The sequence below is a fragment of the Chelon labrosus genome, assembly GCF_963514085.1.
Source record: "Chelon labrosus genome assembly, chromosome: 4".
Classification (NCBI taxonomy): Eukaryota; Metazoa; Chordata; class Actinopteri; order Mugiliformes; family Mugilidae; genus Chelon; species Chelon labrosus.
Window position 1 is genome coordinate 22828869 of NC_140340.1, and position 21144 is coordinate 22850012.

The 21144-nt window shown below is 40.7% G+C and overlaps 1 protein-coding gene across 1 annotated transcript in view; it reads right to left on the minus strand.

The window, feature by feature from the left end:
* The window catches only part of grip2b (glutamate receptor interacting protein 2b), a gene marked incomplete at its 5' end in the record, with an annotated part of 155384 nt that overhangs the window by 9479 nt on the left and 124761 nt on the right, over positions 1 to 21144 (minus strand). Inside the window, 9 exons of the mRNA XM_084542582.1 lie at positions 1445 to 1589; positions 3258 to 3403; positions 3646 to 3709; positions 6199 to 6279; positions 7651 to 7796; positions 13558 to 13744; positions 13826 to 13978; positions 14232 to 14387; positions 20553 to 20722. Of these exons, the coding sequence (XP_084398708.1) occupies positions 1445 to 1589; positions 3258 to 3403; positions 3646 to 3709; positions 6199 to 6279; positions 7651 to 7796; positions 13558 to 13744; positions 13826 to 13978; positions 14232 to 14387; positions 20553 to 20722 (1248 nt within the window). The remainder of the gene's footprint in view (positions 1 to 1444; positions 1590 to 3257; positions 3404 to 3645; positions 3710 to 6198; positions 6280 to 7650; positions 7797 to 13557; positions 13745 to 13825; positions 13979 to 14231; positions 14388 to 20552; positions 20723 to 21144) is intronic.

Below are 21144 nucleotides of genomic sequence, written 5' to 3' on the forward strand. Positions count from 1 at the left end.
TGAAATAAAAGTTGACATTTTATAGTGAAAAAGGGGCTGTGTAGTGGACTTGGATGCAAGCTGAATCGACTGAGGGGTGTTTATGATTCAGAGAAAGCGAGAAACGGTTATGTCATCTTCTGCTCAGTCTTGTTGCTGTGGATGTTGGCTGCTGTCCCATTTCACATATATTATTATATCATCTGTCATCACTTCATTATGAATGGCGCCTACTTTAAGCTTGGCTGCTGGAGGGGAACCCCTCTATTTATTGCCCAAGGCTGCTGCTATAATTTCTCCTAATAAGGTTATTACCACACTAACAGGAAGATCCTAATAAGCCTACATGAGCTGGTTACCTAAACCTTCCTCAGTAGGGTTTAAATCTCTGCATGTGTAGCCATGATACCAATCAGTTCTGAAGGATTTCAGGATTTTTTTTAGAAAATCTTGACCCTGCCAAATAATAATTACTCCAATCCAGACACAGCTGTCTAAATGTCTAAATAGCCTATGTCTCATTAATAAATGTATGATTTATCCTTAATAAATGTTTCAGGGAGCAGGATGAGTGTCATCAGAATGTCCTGTTTTACATAAGACATACAAACGATGATTTCAGTGCTGATAGAGTAGTAATTATATTTCCACTCAGTGCTCATTATCATTTGCTTTGCAAATCTGTTTCATGAAACAAGAACCATAAATACTGGTACACTGAAGCTGGTGATCACTGAATTCTGGGTTTACCTTTGACCTTTTGACCATAGAACTTTCTGGATACAAGTGTGTTCATCGAATGAGGACAGGACAGTCCATTGGAAGCAATGTGAATGAAGCATTTGATTTGATATAAAACAATGATACCTGAAGGGAAATTTGTCAGTTGCAACAGCAGTAAGTGAATTATTAAATAATCTTAGCACTGTAGAGAATAGAACAGAATAGAATAGAATAGAATAGAATGAGATGAATAACAAACTATATTATAAATACTAGTCAAGGCTAAGGATAAAAACATGTAAAATGTTTACCACGAAAGACTTTACTGTGGAGTAACTTGGGCTCGTTTTGTCTGATGATGAACAAAATATCACAAATACGAGATGCAATGCACATTGAACAGTTAGAGGTGTTGTAAAGCCGTTTCTGCTCCCTAAACAAAAAAGGGCAGCAGAGAGGAGGAGGAGGAGGAAAGTATAGTTAATTCCATGATTAGATCAAGTTCTTGCATTTTTAGCAGTGTCCATTTTTTCCTTTAATTACGTAAAAAAGAAAGATTTATGTTTTTTATTTCAAATTGCCTGAGCCAAGTGTGCTCATGTCACTCTGAATTGCAACGATGAAGTGAGCATTGGAAGCATTGGAGCATTGATTGTTTTGTATGTAATTTTTAAGCTGCCATACTCTTACTGAAGAACATAAAATCTCGTACTGAAGTGTGCATTCATGTGCGTTTCTGTACCTTTCAGCCAGCCCTCTCTTGGTGAGGCCTGATATTGTGATGGGGTCAAAAGGCTCCTCGGTGCCTGAGATGGTGATACCCAGAGGGCCTCCGTACCGCTTCAGTTCCACTGTGTAGATGATGCTGCCTGACGTCTCCTGCTCATCTGACACACACACACAGTCACATGCGGTATTCTCAGGTTTCAACTCTGAGGAGTACGTGATAGTCTAGTATGTTGCTCATCTGATACATGCACACACATCAGGTTCATGAGGCGACACTGCACCAGATTACCTGCTCACTTAAAATGCAAACACACAAACAGATTTCGCTCCAGAAGTAGGTCAAAACTCAAGACTACTGGTGAGGAAGAGCCAGTTTCCATGGCAACCAGGGAAAAGACTGCCTTGTCATCACAGAGCATGAATATATCACCACAGGACGTTATTTCTTGTGCGTGTACGCGTGAGTGCTTGTGATTACAGACGCCTAATCTAGCATGATTACACAATCGCTCTCGAGTGCGTGTGTGCAGTTCTTTACATCACATCACATCAAAATGCACGGTGGAAAAACGTGACATGGATGCACTCATTTATGCGTATCAGCCACATCAGTAAGGCCAAAGACTGGCTACACTGCAAAAACTGCTAGGGAGCAGCTCAAGAAAGACAGGTTTTAGTCAGTGCCCACATCAATTGAGAATAAAAATGAGCATTTCTGATCCTCTCAGAAATGTGTCGGTGAACAAGCAGCACGTCTACCTTAATCTTGAAAATTAAAAATGATAAATCTCTATTTGATTACCATTCATACCTAGTTTTCAGCTAGACCATAAAGACCATAGTTTTCTGCAGCCAAAAAGAGAGTGGAAGATGAGTGACAAGGGTTAATGTTTATTCAAACAGCTGGCAACGGACATCCCTAAATAAAATAAATGTAATATAAGCTTACAGAAAAACAAGTAGGCCAAGTATACCGAACACTAAACTAGGCCAGGTGGGACAAGAGAGGCCGGGTAGAGGTCCCAGCAGGGATACTTAAAGAGAGAGAGAGGTGAGCTATGAGAAGCAGTTTGACAGCCGACAGGAAGCTGAGCACCCGATCAGGCATAATCATAATCATCCCCCTTAAGGCCCATTCTGAGCCAAGAAAAAACCCTGGTAGAGCCCAAGGTGTCTATCCAGCCTCCGAACTCCATCTGTGGGAGGTGCAGCTACAAGTCAGATCCACAGAGGCCACACTAAGCTACCCCCAGGACCCAACAGATCCTATTGCCAATGTCCCAGTGGTAGAAAGAACAGGATCCTTTAATATATCCCGAGCTGTTTTGGTAGCAATATTAGGCAGATGGCTTTAATATTGTGGCTGATCCGTGTATTTAACTTGTTGAATCAGGCATACCCAACTGTGTGGATGTGCGACTGGTAACGTGGCCATGCACAAGGGTTGTTAGCTGGATTAAGACTCAACTATCAAGGCTGCTGCATGTTGTTCCTCTTTGTATATTAGATATATTTATTTGTTGTTCATGTTTTGTGTATACTTTGTCATTTCACTTCTATTTCAATAGTCTTTATTTCCTCTCTATGATCAGTAATGACACCATTTACGGCTTGTTTGTTTCCATTTTCCAGATCCAGTAGGCCCAATCTACAGACAACAGCGCCACCTGGTGGCAAAACACTGTTAGTGCTCTATTTGTATTGTAATACACTCAACTGAAAACTACTGTAAGCAGTAAATAATGTTATTTACTTTGCAATGCTCTGTTCCTCAACTCACAGTGATCATGTTTAACACAAAGTATAAACTATAGTCACAGAAATACCTGAGTTGTCTTCATCTTTTCGTATCTTCAGTTTGACCAGTTCCTCACACTGCTGGAGGATCTGCTCCGCGTCATCTTTGGAGCAATTATCCAGTCTGATGTTGTCAATGGCCAACAGCTTATCACCAGGCTCCAGTGTTCCTGTTCTAAAGGAGAGAGAGAGGAAGCAAGGAGAGAAGTCAGCTCTCTCCTGGTTGTACCACAGAATCCTCTGTCAGGTGAAATCACACAACCTACTCTATACTTCCCACAGTGAAACCTAAAGCCGCATTAGTCGAAAGAAAACTAAGTACTGGGAAGTTATTCTAAATGTAAATGATGTAGTATAATCCTAAGCACACAGTTGTACTTAAACTTATTCCTGTAGAAGAATCTGACTGTGACATACCTGTGAGCCATGCTGCCCTTCTTGATGTCAGAAATGATGAGAGGCTCTCCCTGCTTCTTACTGGCTGTGGAGGGACATCACAGTAAGGAATTACTGACAGTAACATGGAACCACAGATAGCGCTACATCAGCAACACCAGTGACAGGAAAATATGTCTTATTAGCTTTGTATTAATGGTTGAAAGTGATATGTCACATTTTTAAATATAAAATTCAAATAATTGAGTTTTTGCTTGACAAAATGAACTGCATCTTTTAGAGACAGAGAGCAAATGTTGCAATGTGCAAGAGATGAGACTAATAAATAATTTTATCCGTACAAATAGGATAATTCTTTTTGAACATTTGACCCAACCATTCGTTCACACAGAGCGGTGGGCTGCCACCTGTGCAGCGTCCACGGAGAGGTTTGGGGCAGCACCTCAGATTGTGTCCCCTCGGTCCCAAGAATGCTTCTATAACCACTACTCCAGAGAACCCTCTCTAAAACTGATGGCCCGTACAGGGATCTAACGAAAGTCGTAAATCTTGTCAAAAGTTGAAATTTGAAACAGTCCAACTGGCATATTTAGTTTTTTATTATTTTTATTTACTTTATCTTGATTCCAGAATGTGTAATAAGTACATGTCATAAATCACAAATCAAATTACAATTGCAGTTAGATATTTACTCCGAATTCTGCAGCCCTGAACAACCACTTCCACTCTGAACTTGGACACACAATCAGAAGATGGCACTATTGTACCAGCCCTCTGACTCAGAGTCTGCCACAGTACAACAACCATAATATATTTCTACAAAGTAAAACTCTGATCATCCCCTGTTGGCAATTTATATTTTGACAGAACCACATCTCAGAGTCATCAGAAATGATTCACTAATTTTAAACAGTTAAGAGATTGTGAGGCTTTTAGAGTTTAAGGGGTGATTAGGGTTTACTTTGCATAGGGCCATCATTATAAATCCCTACTACTCAAATGATCTTTGAGTTTTGAGGATTCTGCCGAATAATATTCTAGTCATAAAAGTGCTTATCAATCTTTGGAACACTTTCTAATGTATCTATGTTTCAGTTAGGTATTACATATAAGTTTAATATGCAAATATGTGGGGTAGGGAACATGTGGACTAGCTTGGTAACAGCAAACATTGTGGACAGGTACAGATTACACCGGGATGTTACTCTATAACACTGTACTGTGTCATCCTAAGCAAACATACACCAATCAGCCACAACATTAAAACCACTGATAGAAGAAGTAAATAACATTGACCTTCTTGTGACAATTCAGTGCTCTGCTGGGAAACTTTTGGACCTGGCATTTATATGGATGTTACTTAGACATGTACCACCCACCTAGACCAGACCAGGCACCCCCACCCCATAGCAATGACACTCCTTGATGGCAGCAGCCATCCCCAGCAAGATGCAGCCTGACACAGTCACAGTCAAACACACAACAGTTTAGGATCAACTCAAAAAACATGGAGAAAAACACAAGGTGTTGACCTGGCCTCCAAATTCTCTAGATCCCAAACTGATCAAGTATCGGTGGGACGCACTGGAACAAGCCTGACCCATAGAGGCCCCTCCCCACAAGTTGACCAGTTCACTTGCATTTCTTGATTCTCTAGTTTCTCTAATTTTATATTTAAGTTTTATGTTTTAAACCGTGGCTCTATGCATGATAACTCTAACCCTCACCTTTTCACCTTCACGTAAATTGTATTGTTAAGGCCCAAGATTCTATGCATTAAATATTCCACACTTCTTTAAGAATGCATGGACTCATCCAAAATACGTGGGAACGGTCTGCTTAGATCAGACCACACTTCTTTCAACTATACCGTGACTTCAGTTACATTACAGTTAATGAATATTAGCCATGTCCACTAAAGCTTTACACCTAAGTATGTGATGACTTACTTTATCAATAACGACAATAAACATTTTGACCGGCAGCAGCAACACTACGGAGTGAATACTCTCTGTTTAAGCATGCACTTGACATGTTGGTGATGAACTTGTTAAATATTTTAAGTGCACCGTGGACACATATCATTGTTAAACACCTCTTCTCATAACCAGGGGCAATTAATCTTACTGAGGTTATCAGTTCATAGTCAGCATTCCAGTTCTTCTCCCAGGTGTTTATCAGACCTATTCAAGTTCTTCCACGACAAACTAAGAGAGCGCTTTTCTTTATGGACAATATGCATGAGGTATTTTCCCGATGAAGCCGAAGCATCAAGATTTTCCTCAGCTGGAAGTAAGCGCAACAGATACATGTAGGGTTCTGCTCACACTGTATAAGACCACAGGCATCAGAATGATAAACCGTGTGTATAACATTTTATAAACATTGTTGGTATTTATAGCTGAGCCTCCCCAGGGCTGGGTTACCATGAACAATACATGTGCACGCTTGTGTGTGTGTGTGTGTGTGTGTGTTTGGAGAGCAGGGTGGTCATTTGGAACTTAAACATTCTGCCAGCTGCTGTTTAAAACACATAATAGATAATGTGAACATGTTTGCAGTGTGCGTTCCTACCACTGATGGTGAGGCCCAGCTCCACTCCTCTCTTCTTCGGCAGCTTTACATGGAAAGTACCACTACTAGGCACCACTGACTCTGTGACAGAAATAGAGACGCACACATAGTTTTAAGGACACAGAGAAAGGCCACTGACATAGTGTTAGGCACACAGAGACATACAAAGAAACCAATACGCATTTTCATTCTGCTAAACATTAGTAATTACAAGGCATTAGGCTCTTAGTCTTATCTCCCACTGAATTGCTGCTCTCCAGGGGAAAACGGCAACTTCAAATCACCGCTGTTTGCCAGTGTAAACACGCAGAGCGAAAACTGTAAGCGTGAGCAACTACCAACTAATTTGGATCAGCTCTGCACTTTGTGTCCTTAAAGAAGCTCTTACCGTTCATTCACTGACATTAAAAACATGGCAATTTACAAGTTCATTCTTTTCCTAACAAACAAAAGAGACAAAAACACAATGAAAATGCTCTTTTGTGTATAAAAGTGGTGTATGAAATACTAATCAAAAAAGTAAATGATGAAGATGATTCATTCAGATGACTTGAAAGAGAAGAAGTCAAGAGTCTAAAAAAATATATTTGTTGACTACATGCATATACATTTAGAGTTCATATTAGGGTAGTAAATCAGTGCAATGCTATTATTCGTAGGATGGATGTCTAAACTGACTTATTAAATGAATGGAAAGACCATGCTCTTTACAAATTTAAAATCTTTTGGTAGGAACACGTGAGAACAATTTTAATTGAATATTCTCAAAGCTCTCAGCATGTCATAATGAAAATGTGAAAATGTCAAACTCATTTAATCATTACACTTAATGGTTTGAAAATGAATGGATTCTAAATGATTTTGTCAGGTTTTCTTTTAGAGTAAAAGCCCAAAAATTAATGAAACATGACACAACAGCTTCTTACATGTAATGAATTAAATGTCAGCAATCATCGGATTCAATCCAAGACACAGTCTATGTTCGAACAAATTCATTCTTTTAAAGACTTAAAGGACTAATTTAAACCTTTGCGTGAGTTCAGAAACTTTTTCCAGATTGTAATCTTATGTGACTTTTACGTAGCAATCACGGCTATAGACCATAATACACTGCATGGACTTGGGAGTGTTTTGCATTGGGTTAAAAGCATGGTGAGGGGGGCATGCCCTGCTGTGGAGAGCTGTAATTATTCTGTCCACCCCGGTCTGTACTGACACAAAAGCTCAGAGCAGCTGAGTGTGACCAGTTTATTCAGCCGGTGCCGATGCATTTATATCTACATACGATCAAGCAAAACTATTTTCAGTCATTCCAATAAAGAAAATCTAAGTACAAGTACAACCAAAGATATTGTATGGTTGTGAAGAGGAGTTTTTCTCAGGGACCTAATGATAACATAAATCTGTTAAAGAAGTGACATATCATGGTGCAATTGTAAGACAGCCACAAACCTGCTACATCGAATTCTATTTCTAGAGTGACCTTATTGGTCAACGCTGCATCCCGGAGAAGCTGATTGGCTTCCTCAAGTGTCCCGTCTTCTGTGGGGATCCCGTTGATTGACAGGAGACGGTCTCCAACCTGCAGCAGGCCACACCTACAATGACAGTTACCGTGGTGATGTCAGAAAGAAAGTGGATTAAAAGTGTCCTTTTCATGTATGGCTATATGTTACAGTTTTAGCACGTTGAGGCCTGAAACTCAAAACTCTGTTGACTGCCAATACAGCGGCAATGTTGTTTTATCAGTGCAGCAGGCTGTGCAACAGTTTCTAACTTATTTAAGATATCCAGTAACATTGTTTTCAACTTTTGAGTTGTAATCACGGCTATTGGTTGTCTACGACTGTTAAACTCTGGCGCTCTTAAGCTTGAGGGAAATTTCGTCCAAAATACTCTAAAATAACAATTTAGTTTAATTCTTATTTTAGCATAGTCAGTATACTTTTGAACAGTTTCAGAGCTGGATCTTTTGCCCTGTTAATGAATCTATATACAAACTGTGATGTGCATGAATTTTTTTCATATTTTTGTGAACTGTGAGCGTAGACGTGAGTTTCGTTCAGTCTGGAGGGAAATAACGACTTTCACCCTCATTCAGGAAAAAAAAGAAGAAAAAAGCTTTACGACAGCTGTCAGCTGACGTGCGATTTACAGCATACAGCATGGCTGGTGCAGCTGAAAGAAGAGCCGCCTCTAGCACCGCAGAAGCAACTGATCCACACAAACATTTTATTTCCTTTATTTCCTAGTATATACAGTCAATGGTTGTTCAAAAAAGCAGTACAGATCCTGGAGAAAAAAAATAATTGATGGGTAGGTCAGTCAGAGATTCTATTGAACAAGAACAGCCTGAAGCTGCTCATTAAAAAAAAAAAAATATTAAAAAATGAACACGAACTGAGTGAACTTAGTTCAAAATTAAAAAATTGGAACTATGAACTTGAACTAGATCCCTTTTATCTGTGTAAACTGAACATTGAACTAGTTCTTGTTTAGAACTTGCACAACACTGAAAATATCTACAAAGGGTTGTACAGGTTTGGGTGATCAGATTTGGACATAAATTCACGTGACTAGTTTTGAAGGTTCCTTTTAAAACCTTTGTTCTATTAAACAGAAAAGTGTTCAAGCCAAAAGTCGTACAGAAGGCTGATGTATACATGCGTACTCATGTGCCTGGGTGTTTTGTTCTACTGCCTAAAATAAAACCTGCTCCCGTCGCTATTTTCAGAGTCTTTGTAGAAATGATTAGCCTCAGGGTCAAAACGTTCTCAAGGAGGTAGGGGAGGTGAGCAAAACTCAAACATTTAGGTTTACTCATTGCACATAGCCCTCCTACCTGGGACATTGTTTGCCTTAATTCATTTTACAAGACAGGAGAAGAAGCTTCAGACTACCGACCGAGTCAAACATCACCTTATTTTTAGCTACTGTCACTTCCAATGCTGCTGCTTTAGTATAAACTATTTTCTTCATCAAAAACATCCAGCACACACTGACTGAGCACTACATTAAATACTAGAGGGAGGAAGGCAAATCAGATGTGCTCTGACTCTTAAAATAACGTATGACATAAGCACATTTTCTTGAGGTATTAGCCTATCATTGCAAAGTACTACGACAAGTAAGCCCATATCATACCTCAAAGTTCAAACTGTGACCATGGTTTCCATAAATGGATGAAAGGCTCTCTGTTCATGAGTAAGAACTGCACGGCACCACCCTAAATTCATCCAATCTGATCCAACTTAATTTGTAAAGCACTTTAAAAACAAAGTGCTGTTCAGAAGAAATGAATGAAAGACATACATTAAAAAAAAAAAAAAAAACGAATTAAAAAAAACATAAAACATTAGAAAAAAGCAACAGCAACTGTACAATAAAAATAAAATGAAGTCAATGTCTTACAGGGTGTCAAAGGCCAAGAGAGAAGATATGGGTTTTTATGAAGTGACTTAAAAACAGACAGAGAGAGGCCTGTCTGATGTGTAGAGGCAAATCATTCCACAGTTGTGGAGCCTCAACAGCAAAGGCAAAGTCCCTTCTGATCAGCTGACCTAAGACAGTGGGTGGGGGTATGAAGGTGTAGCAGCTCAGAGAGGTAGGGTGGGCCCGGCCATTGAGAGATTTAAAAGCAATTAAAATCATTTTAAAATGGATCCTACAACATATAGGCAGCCGGTGGACTGAGGCTAAAATGGGGGATATGTGCTCATGTTTACGTGTGCCAGTTAAAAGACATGCAGAGTCGTTCTGTGCCATCTGACGACGAGCAATGGAGGACCCACTCTTCTCCACATACAGTTATGAGTGGTGACAAAGGCATGAAAGCGCTGCCTCGTAAGAACTAGCTTTATTTTGGCCAGCTGCTTTATGTGGAAAACGCTGGACTTAACAACTGCCTTGATCTTGGCAATTTATATCAAGATCTTGACAGAGAGACTGTAGCATAGTGGGCTTTCAGTGAGAATGGGCTACCTGGTTCAAAGGGCGAAGTTAGGTATATGGCTCTGGATTCTATCAGATAGATTAGTCCGCTTAATGAGTGGCTTTGAAACACAAAACTTGGGTCAACATGCCAGAAAACCACAGAATTAACAGTGGGGATCGTTTCCTAACAGCAGTCTACCTTACAAGGGCTGTGAGGATTTCTTTGAATGGCTTAAAGGGTAAAATGTCGTGACTGAAAAGGAGTTCACTGATCTTAAGCCATGTTACTCTTTGCTAAATAAATACAACAGTTGTGCCCTAACCAAGGAGACACAGATGACAGAAGAAAAAGAAGATAAAGAGATGTGTCTCCCTTTAACTTGGCCTCATCATCATGTCAATACTGCCCTTTGGATTTGTAGGCCAGCAAGAGACACTGACAGCTGATGTACTGCATCCCTCATCCAGTCATGAGCGGGTGACCCGCATTATATACAGTCAGCCAACTTCATTATGATCAAGTGGGGATTAAGTGGCCTGCCAAGACTCTCATCGCCATCTCTGCTGTTCCCCAAGATTTGTTCAGGAACACATTCTATGCGTCTCCTCTCTCTATTCTTTCTGATAATGCTGAACAGTTGTCTCAGCATCTCATTCAGCTTATCATCCTTGTATCTTGGCTTTGTATTCCTCTGTTTTTCTTTCCATCAATTTTTGTTTTGGTTCTCGGTCTGCAGCGCTCACAATCTGACCTTAATCTGAAGGTTCAGCAGTGCTACATTTAACTAGAAACATACAATATATAGAGCACTGATTTGATTATTTGATCAAATATGATGATTAGTAAAATCAGTATTGCAGTGTGACAAAGTGAAGAGCTATGGTTAAATATTTAAATTAGGAAGAAGATGAGCATTAGTTAGACTAATGTGATGTCTCGCAGAAAATGCTTCTTAACTGTTACACTGTGTCAAGCTGAAAAATATCCAACCTGAAGTTGCGGTTTGAGGATTTTCAATGAATCAGAATGCCTTTATTGTCCTTGCACGCAGTACAACAGGAGATTAAAGTCATCTCCTTTGCGGTTTGTGTAAGAGTTTCTTGCCCCACTATCCAGTACAAAACCTATTTTTTTAACAGATTCCACCTGGTGGTTTGTGGTTGGTGCATGCAGCAACTACCGCCAGCGAGAATGGAAATGATCTGAAGTGGCTCACACTATGCTTTTATATATATATATATATATATATATATTTTTTTTAATGTTTTGCTTACACAGTCTGACTTTCTTTTTTACGTAGGCATCCCTGGAATAAATAACAAAAGTAGAAATATTGAATTAATGGTAACTTTTTACCGGTTAAATTGCAGATTATTTAAGTTTGGTAATGAGTAATATTTTGCGTTTTCTGAATAATACTACATTTAAAATGACCCTGACAAAAGTTTTATAAGTACTTCCAGCAGCAATGATGAAAGATAATTACAGGCGAAAACTTCAAAAAAGGAGGACCTCAGTGGTCAAGGCTGCACACGATTTATGGTTTTAAAGGTTGTAAAATAAGTGCAGTTCAGGGTGGTGTGAAGGCATTTATTTGGATTCACACTGTCAAGCTGAGAGAAAGGTACTTATTGATTCCTCCGTTGTGGGCGAGGGGAAGCTAGCTAATTAGTGTTGTTAGTGTGGGCACTAATGGAGAAGGGAGTGTGGCCTCAGGGTGCAGAAACACACCCAGCACTTAGAGAAGCTGTTAATATGATGGAAACATCAATCAGTAGACACACAACTAAACACACACATGCACACGATGCACACTCAAATTAGAATTCACACAAGAGAGACATGAAAAAAATCTACACATTGAGGTGGTAACACATGCCCAAACGGGAAGAAGATTAACAACACACATTTGGAAAACCCTACCGACACTCATGCACATACATTCTTTAAATTGTACATACACCCACACATGGCACAGAGCCAAGCGGAGGTGTAAATACAATGCAACCTTAGTCGCTCTCACACACACACAAAAAAAGACCTCAAATAAACAGGCTAAGATCAAGTGTAGTAAATAAACAGAAAAGCTAAGCTGCTAATGCTACATTATAGTCAGAACTTGTCTGTCACTGAGAGCCTTTAGCAAAGCTGGAGCACAACAATAAGACAACTGCAACTCACCTGCATTTGACTGCACTACTATTGTGAGGATATTCAATGGCCATTTATTGTGCAAACTCCGTATGTTGACTTCAGTCAACCAGTGTAACTGAAGTATCCTGATACTATTATTAATCGGTAATATCAGTACTTTTATATTTACTTTACTTATATACAATGTTAATAACTGCTGTGGTACTGTTTACCTTTGCAGTATACTTTAGCATGCAATATAAAATGCAATGAGTATATAACATTCTTACTTTAGAACTCAATTACCCTGAAGTATATACACTGCTCAAAAAACATTAAAGGAACACTGTGCAAACAAATCAGATCTCAGTGTGAAAAAAGAAATCATGCTGGATCTTCATACTAACATGGACTGGGTGTTGTGTTAGGAATGAAAGGAAGCCACATTGTTTTATGGAAATGAAAATGATCTACAGAGGTAATTTGCTGAAATAATTAAATAAATCATATAAAACTTATTGCAGCAACTCAAAATCAGAGAAGACAGATGGTGGCTGGGATATCTCCTCCCAGATCTGAACCAGGGCATCACTGACCTCCTGGACAGTCTGAGATGCAACCTAGCGACGTCAAATGGACCGATACTTAATGTCCCAAAGGTGTTCTATTAGATTTAGGTGAGGCGAGGGTGGGGGGCAGTCAATGGTATCAATTCCTACAACCTCCAGGAACTGCCCGCATACTCTGGGCACATGAGGCTGGGTATTGTGCACCAGGAAGAACCCACGATTTACTGCACCAGTGTGGGGTCTGACAATGGGACAAGGATTTCATCCCAATGCCTGATGGCAGTCAGGGTGCCGTGGTCTAGTCTGTAGATGTCTGTGCGTCCCTCCATGGATATGCCTCCCCAGATCATCACCTGTGCAACCTCTGTAGGGTCCAGGTATCGCCTCACAGACAAACTAGTCACCAAAGCAGCGGAAACTGATTATCAACCCCCTCTGCTACTTAACTGACCAGATTTAGATGAATAAACCATATATAGTCTTTCAATATAATACACAAAACATTTCTGTTGGTCTTAAAGGTAGCAAAGCAGACGGTTTGAAGAAGTAAAAGACTTCTAGCATTGTAGTGCCAATAGAAAAGTATACTAAAACACATGGTTTCTATCTTTACTTAACATTTGGCATTGTGGAGAAATAGCTTTATGGATTTACGGATATAGATTTAATACACGCCAGGACGCAAATGTGTTTCCATCGGTGCAAATAAACGTGTGTGCTCACCTCTCTGCAGAGCTGTCAGGCTCTATGAATCGGATAAGTGGCGGTGCAGACAGTGTTTCGGTGGCGAATATTCCTCCTTGCAGCTGTACACCAAAGCCATTGAGTGGGTCACCTGTTAAGACGACCTCACTGGTCTCTACGTGAACCACCTGACCGCCCGGACCCACCGAACTGGACGCCAGCGACACTAAACACACACATACAGATTGGTTTGATTTTCCTTCCTTCCATAGATCAGTATGCAGACACGCAGGCAGGTGGAACCTACGGGAGCTCTTGTGCTCTTTCTTCCTCTGCCGTCGTTTGAGCAGCGAGTTACGAGGACTCATGGGAACTGTTGGCCGGGGCAAGGTGCTGGAGCTCTGACTACTGGGGCCCGATGTGGTAGTGGAGCCGGGAGAGAAACTGGCAGATACCAGAGCTGCAAAAAAAAAAAGAAGAGAGAATGCTCTGATACATGGCCATGACAGAGATGCAGGAATCAAAGCTTTGAGGGAAAAAAGGGCCACATATAAATAAGTTAATGATTGCAGGTATGGAAAGAACAAAATGACCAAGATTTAAAAAGTAAACAATAAATAAAACAAATGCAAACAATTCCTACTAAACATAACACATTTATTGCACTTTTTGTTTTTCAAAACTGGAGATTTGAGCTGGAGGTTTGTTCTTACACTTGCAGTAGTCAAGGCTGTTGATAGTGTTGTTGTTGGAGGCGGTCCACGATTTATTGAGAGTGGAACTCGTGTTGCAGAGGGTGGAGTTCGGAGGGTGAAGGAAGTTCACACAGGGATCCCAGGAGTGTGGAAGGTCCGACTTCTGAACCTTCACTGGAACATACATGTCATTTTGTCACTTTGTGAGGACACTGGGATGACTTATTTCATCAGTACTTACTATAAACATAACTAGCCAATGCATGTCCAAGAGTAACCTTTATCCTAAATCTTACATAATTCTAATCGCGAATGAAAAAAGCCTAAAAATAAACAGTTTGCCTTATGTGCACCAGTATTTTGTAGTTGAGGGGTCATTGTGAATATGGGGATGACACTGGACCTTTATGATAGCTTTCAAAGGTTAAAGGCCAGACGCCTGCACATTTTGTCAACTGCCACAGCCCTGGTAAATGATAATGATGGCAGATAGAAATTTAGCTCACTGACTGCATAAAAAGGACGGACGATGTGTCACTACCTCCTCCTTTTGTTCAAAAGTAGTGACCAGTGGGGACAAGACCTGGGCCTTGTTTAGACCTTGCACCCATCCTGCATGATCCAATCATGAGTGACCAGCTTAAAGTACTGTGGTGTACTAGGGGTTGTACAGACTCACTGCTGTGCCATGATGCTTTAAGCATCATGTTGACTAGTCACTGATCACGTAACAATAACAACATGGATGCCTCCGAGAAGACGGGTGAGGAGCCCAGTGGGTCACTGCAGCCAACAAGCAGCAGTTCATTAAGTGTTCACTAAAGATGAAGCCCATTCCACATCCAAAATGGCATGCAAAGTGACATGCAAAATATGTAAGTCAGTCCTGAAATACAGCAAAAGTACTACTGCAGTGCACACTCATCTGAAAAGGCATCCACTAACACTAGCAGAGGAACGGTCCAAATCCTCTCAACAGCAGTCAATTACCAACTTCACCAAACACCCTGTGGTAACAGAGAAGGAGACTGCACATCCACAATTTGCTGGTGAATTTCATTGTTTCAAGTTATTAGACCTTTAGCTGCAGTACGCAGAGAAGGCTTCAGAGGAACCCTGCATTGTTTTAACCTGGCTACACTATCCCATCTTCCGACACACTGTGGAGTACTATTAAATGCTATTGATGGTGCTGAGTTGCAGCCTGTTTTTATACAGGCTATACATATCTGCAGTGCTCGGTATGTAGCACATGAGATGTTGCAAGGTATTATTTTCTACTGTGTTTTTATGAGTGATGTCATCAGCACCTAGTCATGTTGACTTGACTTTCATCACAGTCTCTCTGAAATCATAACATGATTATGGTAGAGTGTAGTAGAAATAGTAATAGCAGTAATCAAAGTAATCATAAAGGCATTATATTGTAAGAGCATAATAACAGATAATGTGTTGTTGTAGCTGTTTACTGGAAACTGTTTTCTAAGTAATTCCGATGGATTTGAAGTGTTTATACTTTTGTACAATATCTGTTTGCACCTCATGGTTATAAATAATTTTCTAAAACTTGACTCACACATTTAGATATGTGCTGAACTACATCTTTGTTTTTAGCACCAGGATCTCTGCTGTGCATCAGCTATCAGATCATTGTGTTCTAACGTGCAGCAAGTGCTCGGCTGCCTGCTATTTTCCTTATCAGGGACATTGGTTATTATGGCATTTATACCACAGGCAAAAAGAAAAGCTGTGTCCAAACAGTTGTTTTCAATGAGTTTAATTCAGTGAATTGACTGTGGCTAGAAATTGTCTGGTCGAGTTACCCTAGATTTAAATTCCTATGAAGACTAAGAACAGTGGTTAAAACTGTGACTGAACTGTTCTAACTGATATAACACACACCTGCTAGCCAATCAGATGCAAGTATTTTTCAAAAGTAAAGGCATTTTCATTGACGTATTGAATAGCATTACAACTTAGCTCAGAGGTGCCCACACTTTTTTGCAGAATGGGACATAAGAGAGGCCGCGTTGAGGTGTATATATATATCCTACCCTAAGTCATATTATTGTAACTACAGTGTTAAAAGCTGGATTCATCTTTGTTTTTATTTTTATTAAGCAAAACTGAAACCTTGCGCTGTCCCTTTAAGAAAAGCAGTAGTCTTGAGTTGTTGTTGATGTTGTGTATGCTTGTGGATGTGTCCTGCAGAAATGACGGCATGTTGCAATAAAAAGTAAAAAAAAAAAATGATGAAAGTTTGTCTTGCCGTTCTCTCTGAAGGTGCAACAGATAAATGATAGACTAACATATAAAACATTTTTTCAGTGGCATGCGATCTACCCACACTACCTTCACGATCTACTGGGTAATCGACATACTGGGCACCCCTGACTTAGATCATTCCATTGTCACTGAATGAGATCTACAATAAGATGTCTACAAAACCCAAGCCTGATTAAAATTGAGGAGTTTCTGGTGGACTCTGCCATCTAAAGTCACATTTCCTCAGATGCCAGAGAGAACCTCTTCTGGGGGAAACTCCCAATGAGAGCATCAACATACAGTCAAGGCTGAAGTCTGACAGCCTACACAGCTTCACGTGTAATTCCTCACTACACACACCTATCTAAACTCTGAAGTCGATCCTAAGCTGCCCTGTGCTGCCACATCCAAGCGGCAGAGCTTTTGTTTCCTCGCCATGCGAGTCGTCTTATCTAAACCTCTCTGATCGTAGGAAGTCTGAGGAGCAGAAGCATTGAACGACCTCAGGGTGAGCTATCTGAGAAATGTGGAAACATTCTCCCGTCTAATCCTCCCTTAGTAAAAAAAAAAAAAAAAACTCAGTGGAGAGAGAGATCTGCTGACAAGAAATGGCTGCAGTCACAGAGAAGAGAAGGCTGCAGATACAGACAGGACACACGCAAACAAGTTTCTTCGCGTACACACATATTGCTTACATGTACTTACACATGATACATGCAAGAGAGCAGATATATGCATACACAAAAGGTGAAGAGAGTCTCAGGGTGTCACCAACCCTTATCAATGCCGTAATAACACACATACTGAAACTGAGTTCACACACACACACACACACACAGCTGCAAAACCTTTAATCAGAGAGTCTATTAATAAAGAGGAGGCAAGCTGGCTGCAAGGACTGCTGCAAGGCCATCAGTATCCTAATGAGCTGTGTTCATTTCCTACCACACACACACACACACACACCCACACACACGCACACACACAAGAGCAAACACACAACTGTGATTAGAAAAAGGAAAGAATGATTTTTGCTTCTTAGAGACAAATGAAGGAGATGCAAGAAGAGATGGCGACCTTTCAAGTTTGTGTGTGTGCGATTTTTCCCGGACAACTTTTGGGTTAAAAAGGGTTAAAACTTGGTTTGAGGGTATGCTGTAGATTATGATTAGGTTGTGGTTAGAGCAAGGGCTAAGGGGTTATGCATTATGTCAATGTAAGGGCCGAATGAAGACAGGGACAATAGTTTGTGTGTGTGCTGTTTTTGAGTCTTGCAGGTTTTGGCACTTCAGGATAATAATAGAATACAGTGGAAGGATAAGAGAGGACTGGAGAATACAGATAATAAATGGAGACAAGTTGAAGAATTACGACGAGATGAGATATATGTGTGGAAGAGAGAACGAGAGGAGATTAAGAGAGAGAGAGAGAGAGAGGAGGAGGACGGCTGTAAGCACTTTCGGACTGCTGGAAGAGAGGTGTAATGACATTAATTAAATGTCATCCTGTCTTTACACTCCATGTCACTCTATCTCGCACTCTTCCATCACATGTCTTTTCCACTTCCTCTCTTTTCTGTATTTTCATGCTGAGAGTGAACTCCCACCCCTGACAGATTTGACAGAAAGTGGACTAAAGATGAGGTATTAGTCTATTTTAATTCTTGAATATCTTGTTTTTATTCGCAGCCTTTGAGTGTTTCCTTTAATCCTCTCTTCCTCAGCCTCCCTCACGAGTCTCTAATTAGGTCAACAAAATGCAGTGTAGATTTTTTCCTACAAAACAGGAAGAAAAAGGTTGTGTGTATAGCTTGGAGTGATTCAGAACGAATCTACTGTATAAGGGAATATACGTTTGACTTAAGTTACTGCAGCACTGGCAGCGTAATCATACATGTGTGTCTGTCATACATGTGTGTCTGTGATCATGCATGCTGCGGTGTGTATCTACTTGTGTGAAAACCTCATTGCGTGAGGGTGGTGTGTGCGCACACTTGTCATACTTAAGCTCCCCGGCACTGAGCATTAACCTAGGATAATAAAGCTGGAATCAGAGTTTCCCTTGTAAATCCAGTGGCACTAATTCTGTCACAGATGAAAAGCAGTCGCTTGGCTATGGGTGAAGAAACACTCCTTCAACTAATTAGGCACAAAGTAACCGTCGCAGCCAAAATATTCCTCAATCAGTGTTTTGCAGGAGAGGACTGCACGCTTAAAGAGACTGGAATGAATGGGATTTTTTATTTTTTTTTTAATGTGCGTGGGCTGACCTAATTTGGGCTAAATCCAAACAAAATCTATGTTCCAGTTTTAAATCTGCTCTGATGCCTGGTCCTTATTTATCCAAAATAATTCCAAAGAAACGCTGATCAGGATTTAAATACACAATTGTATTCTTTTGAACATCTGCCCTCCACTACTGCCAGCATTTGTTAATCATTTCCATTTAAAAGATAAGACTATTCACTGTCTCCCATTTATTTTAATGTAACAAGCCCTGGCAAGCTCAAGTTCACCTTCAGTGTTTGACAGTTCTTTATCTCTCTGCACACATCAGTAGCTTAATAGATTACAACCACACTCAAGCAGCTATATTTGAAAAAAAAACAACAACAAAAAAAAAAACAGGTGCAGGTGTCCACATAAGCAATCATCCGAATCAAATTAATAGCAGACAGGTGTAAAGATTATTCACCGCAGGGTCATCAGATATCTGACAGAGCTGACAGCTGTTGGTGGACAGCAGATGGTGTGAAAGAAAAACAACAACAAAAACATGGATATGGCCACATAGTTTGACACGTTCCATCTGGCTGACAGTCATGCAGACGGTAAAACGAGTGACTAAAGGATCAGTACTATTAGTAGCACAGTAGTGGTTAGCACTGACGCCTCACAGCAAGACGGTCCTGGGTCGAACCCACTGGCTGGCTGTGCGAAGTGAAAAGTTTGCATCTCCTCCCTGTACCTGCTAAATGCTAAAGTGGCCGTGGGCGTGCATGTGAGCGTGAATGGTTGTCTGTCTCTCTGTGCTAGTCCTGCGACAGACTGGTGACCTGTCCAGGGTGTACCCCGCCTCTCTCCCGATGACAGCTGGGAAAAGCTCCAACCCTCCCGCAACCCTCTCAAGGTAAATGAACAAATTACAGAATTAGGGAAAATGAGTGAATTATGTGGAATTGTGTGAATGTAGGTCTCCAGAATGACTTATTGGAATTTGTTCAAACCTAGCACAAACACTTGGACTTCAGGATCAACACATAACATGTTGGTAATCAAATGGTAAATGTGATTTTCTATCTAGTAATGTTTCTAATGCATCCATCCACACACTTCGGGTTCAGCAAGGACACAAGTAGAGGGGCCGGGGATCCAAATGCTGGTGGACAAACAGGTCACCGCGGTCTCTCTTGTGTCCCATTCTGGCAAGCCCAATATTTCAGTAACGCAATGAGGACATTTCTTTAGACTTTCACTTTGACTCAAATGTCAGACACAGTACAGTGATGACGTAATGACATTTTATACGGCCATCTTCACTGAAACAACACTTCCTACAACGTTTTCACGGCATACAGTACACTAAATACATCTAGACAGACGTGGAAGTGACTGCATCGGCCGCTCGGTGGAGGGGGAACACTGTAAGGTAGTAATCCTGATTTATTTACACCACAACGAAACTTTCTGTGTCAGTTGAGTGAACACCTGGAAACCCCAACACTTCACTTTAAAATTACTTCTGGTCAAATTTAGGTCACGCATATTGGGTTAGTAGAAGTACATTGGCCAAAGACGTAAAATTTTATCGTCCTCTCTAAAGGATAAGAAGGCATAAAGTAGCTAATGATGTGTTATGGTGTCTTTAACACTGGATATGCATACTCCCTAATGTCAAAAAAAACACCTGTGTCTGTGATTTTGGATTTATGCTGTTGCTGTGACTTCTTGCCAGTAATTTGTTTTCATGTTATGCAAATGTTGTGGTAGGTATGGTACAGTATAGACACTTTTTATAAGGTCGCACGTTGAATAGTAGACATGGTGCTGTATTTTCCAGTGCTGTTACACCCACCTGTGTCGTGCTGTTTCCCAGTTAGCCTCGTTTGATGTGAGGGGAGTATTTCTAATTTGACCAGTTCTGTTGTGCTTGCTAGCAGCTGTGTCGCCTCCAGGACGGTACAGTGTTCTGTCGATGTCCCATCTATGGACAGGAGGTGATCCCCAGCATGCAACGCCCCGCATCTGGTACGTCAGAGAGAAAGGGACAATAAGGAAGCAAACTGTTTCTTTAGGCTGCTATGCTCACGCCTGAGCCGGTCTATCTGATATCTCTGCTCTTCACGCACACAGGGGTCAGATTGTAGAAATTCATTCGCAACTATGTGGGAATGAATAGTGGCAGAACGTAGACCTCCACATTCAACCTGTGCAGCCGGCTGAGGTCACTGTAGTGCTTGCTTCAGCTCTGACACGGAGTTCTAGCGCTTCAGCTGTATTTTAGAACTAGACAGAGGCTTGGGGCAATATCCGGCTTCCTACCTCGGTGTTAGTTATAGGGCTGTATACCTTTCGTGTGTTAGTCTGTGTATGTCCGTTAGATAGAGAGGATATACAGTGCATTGATGCAACTACTGCATATTACTGATCTTAAAGCACAGTGTTGG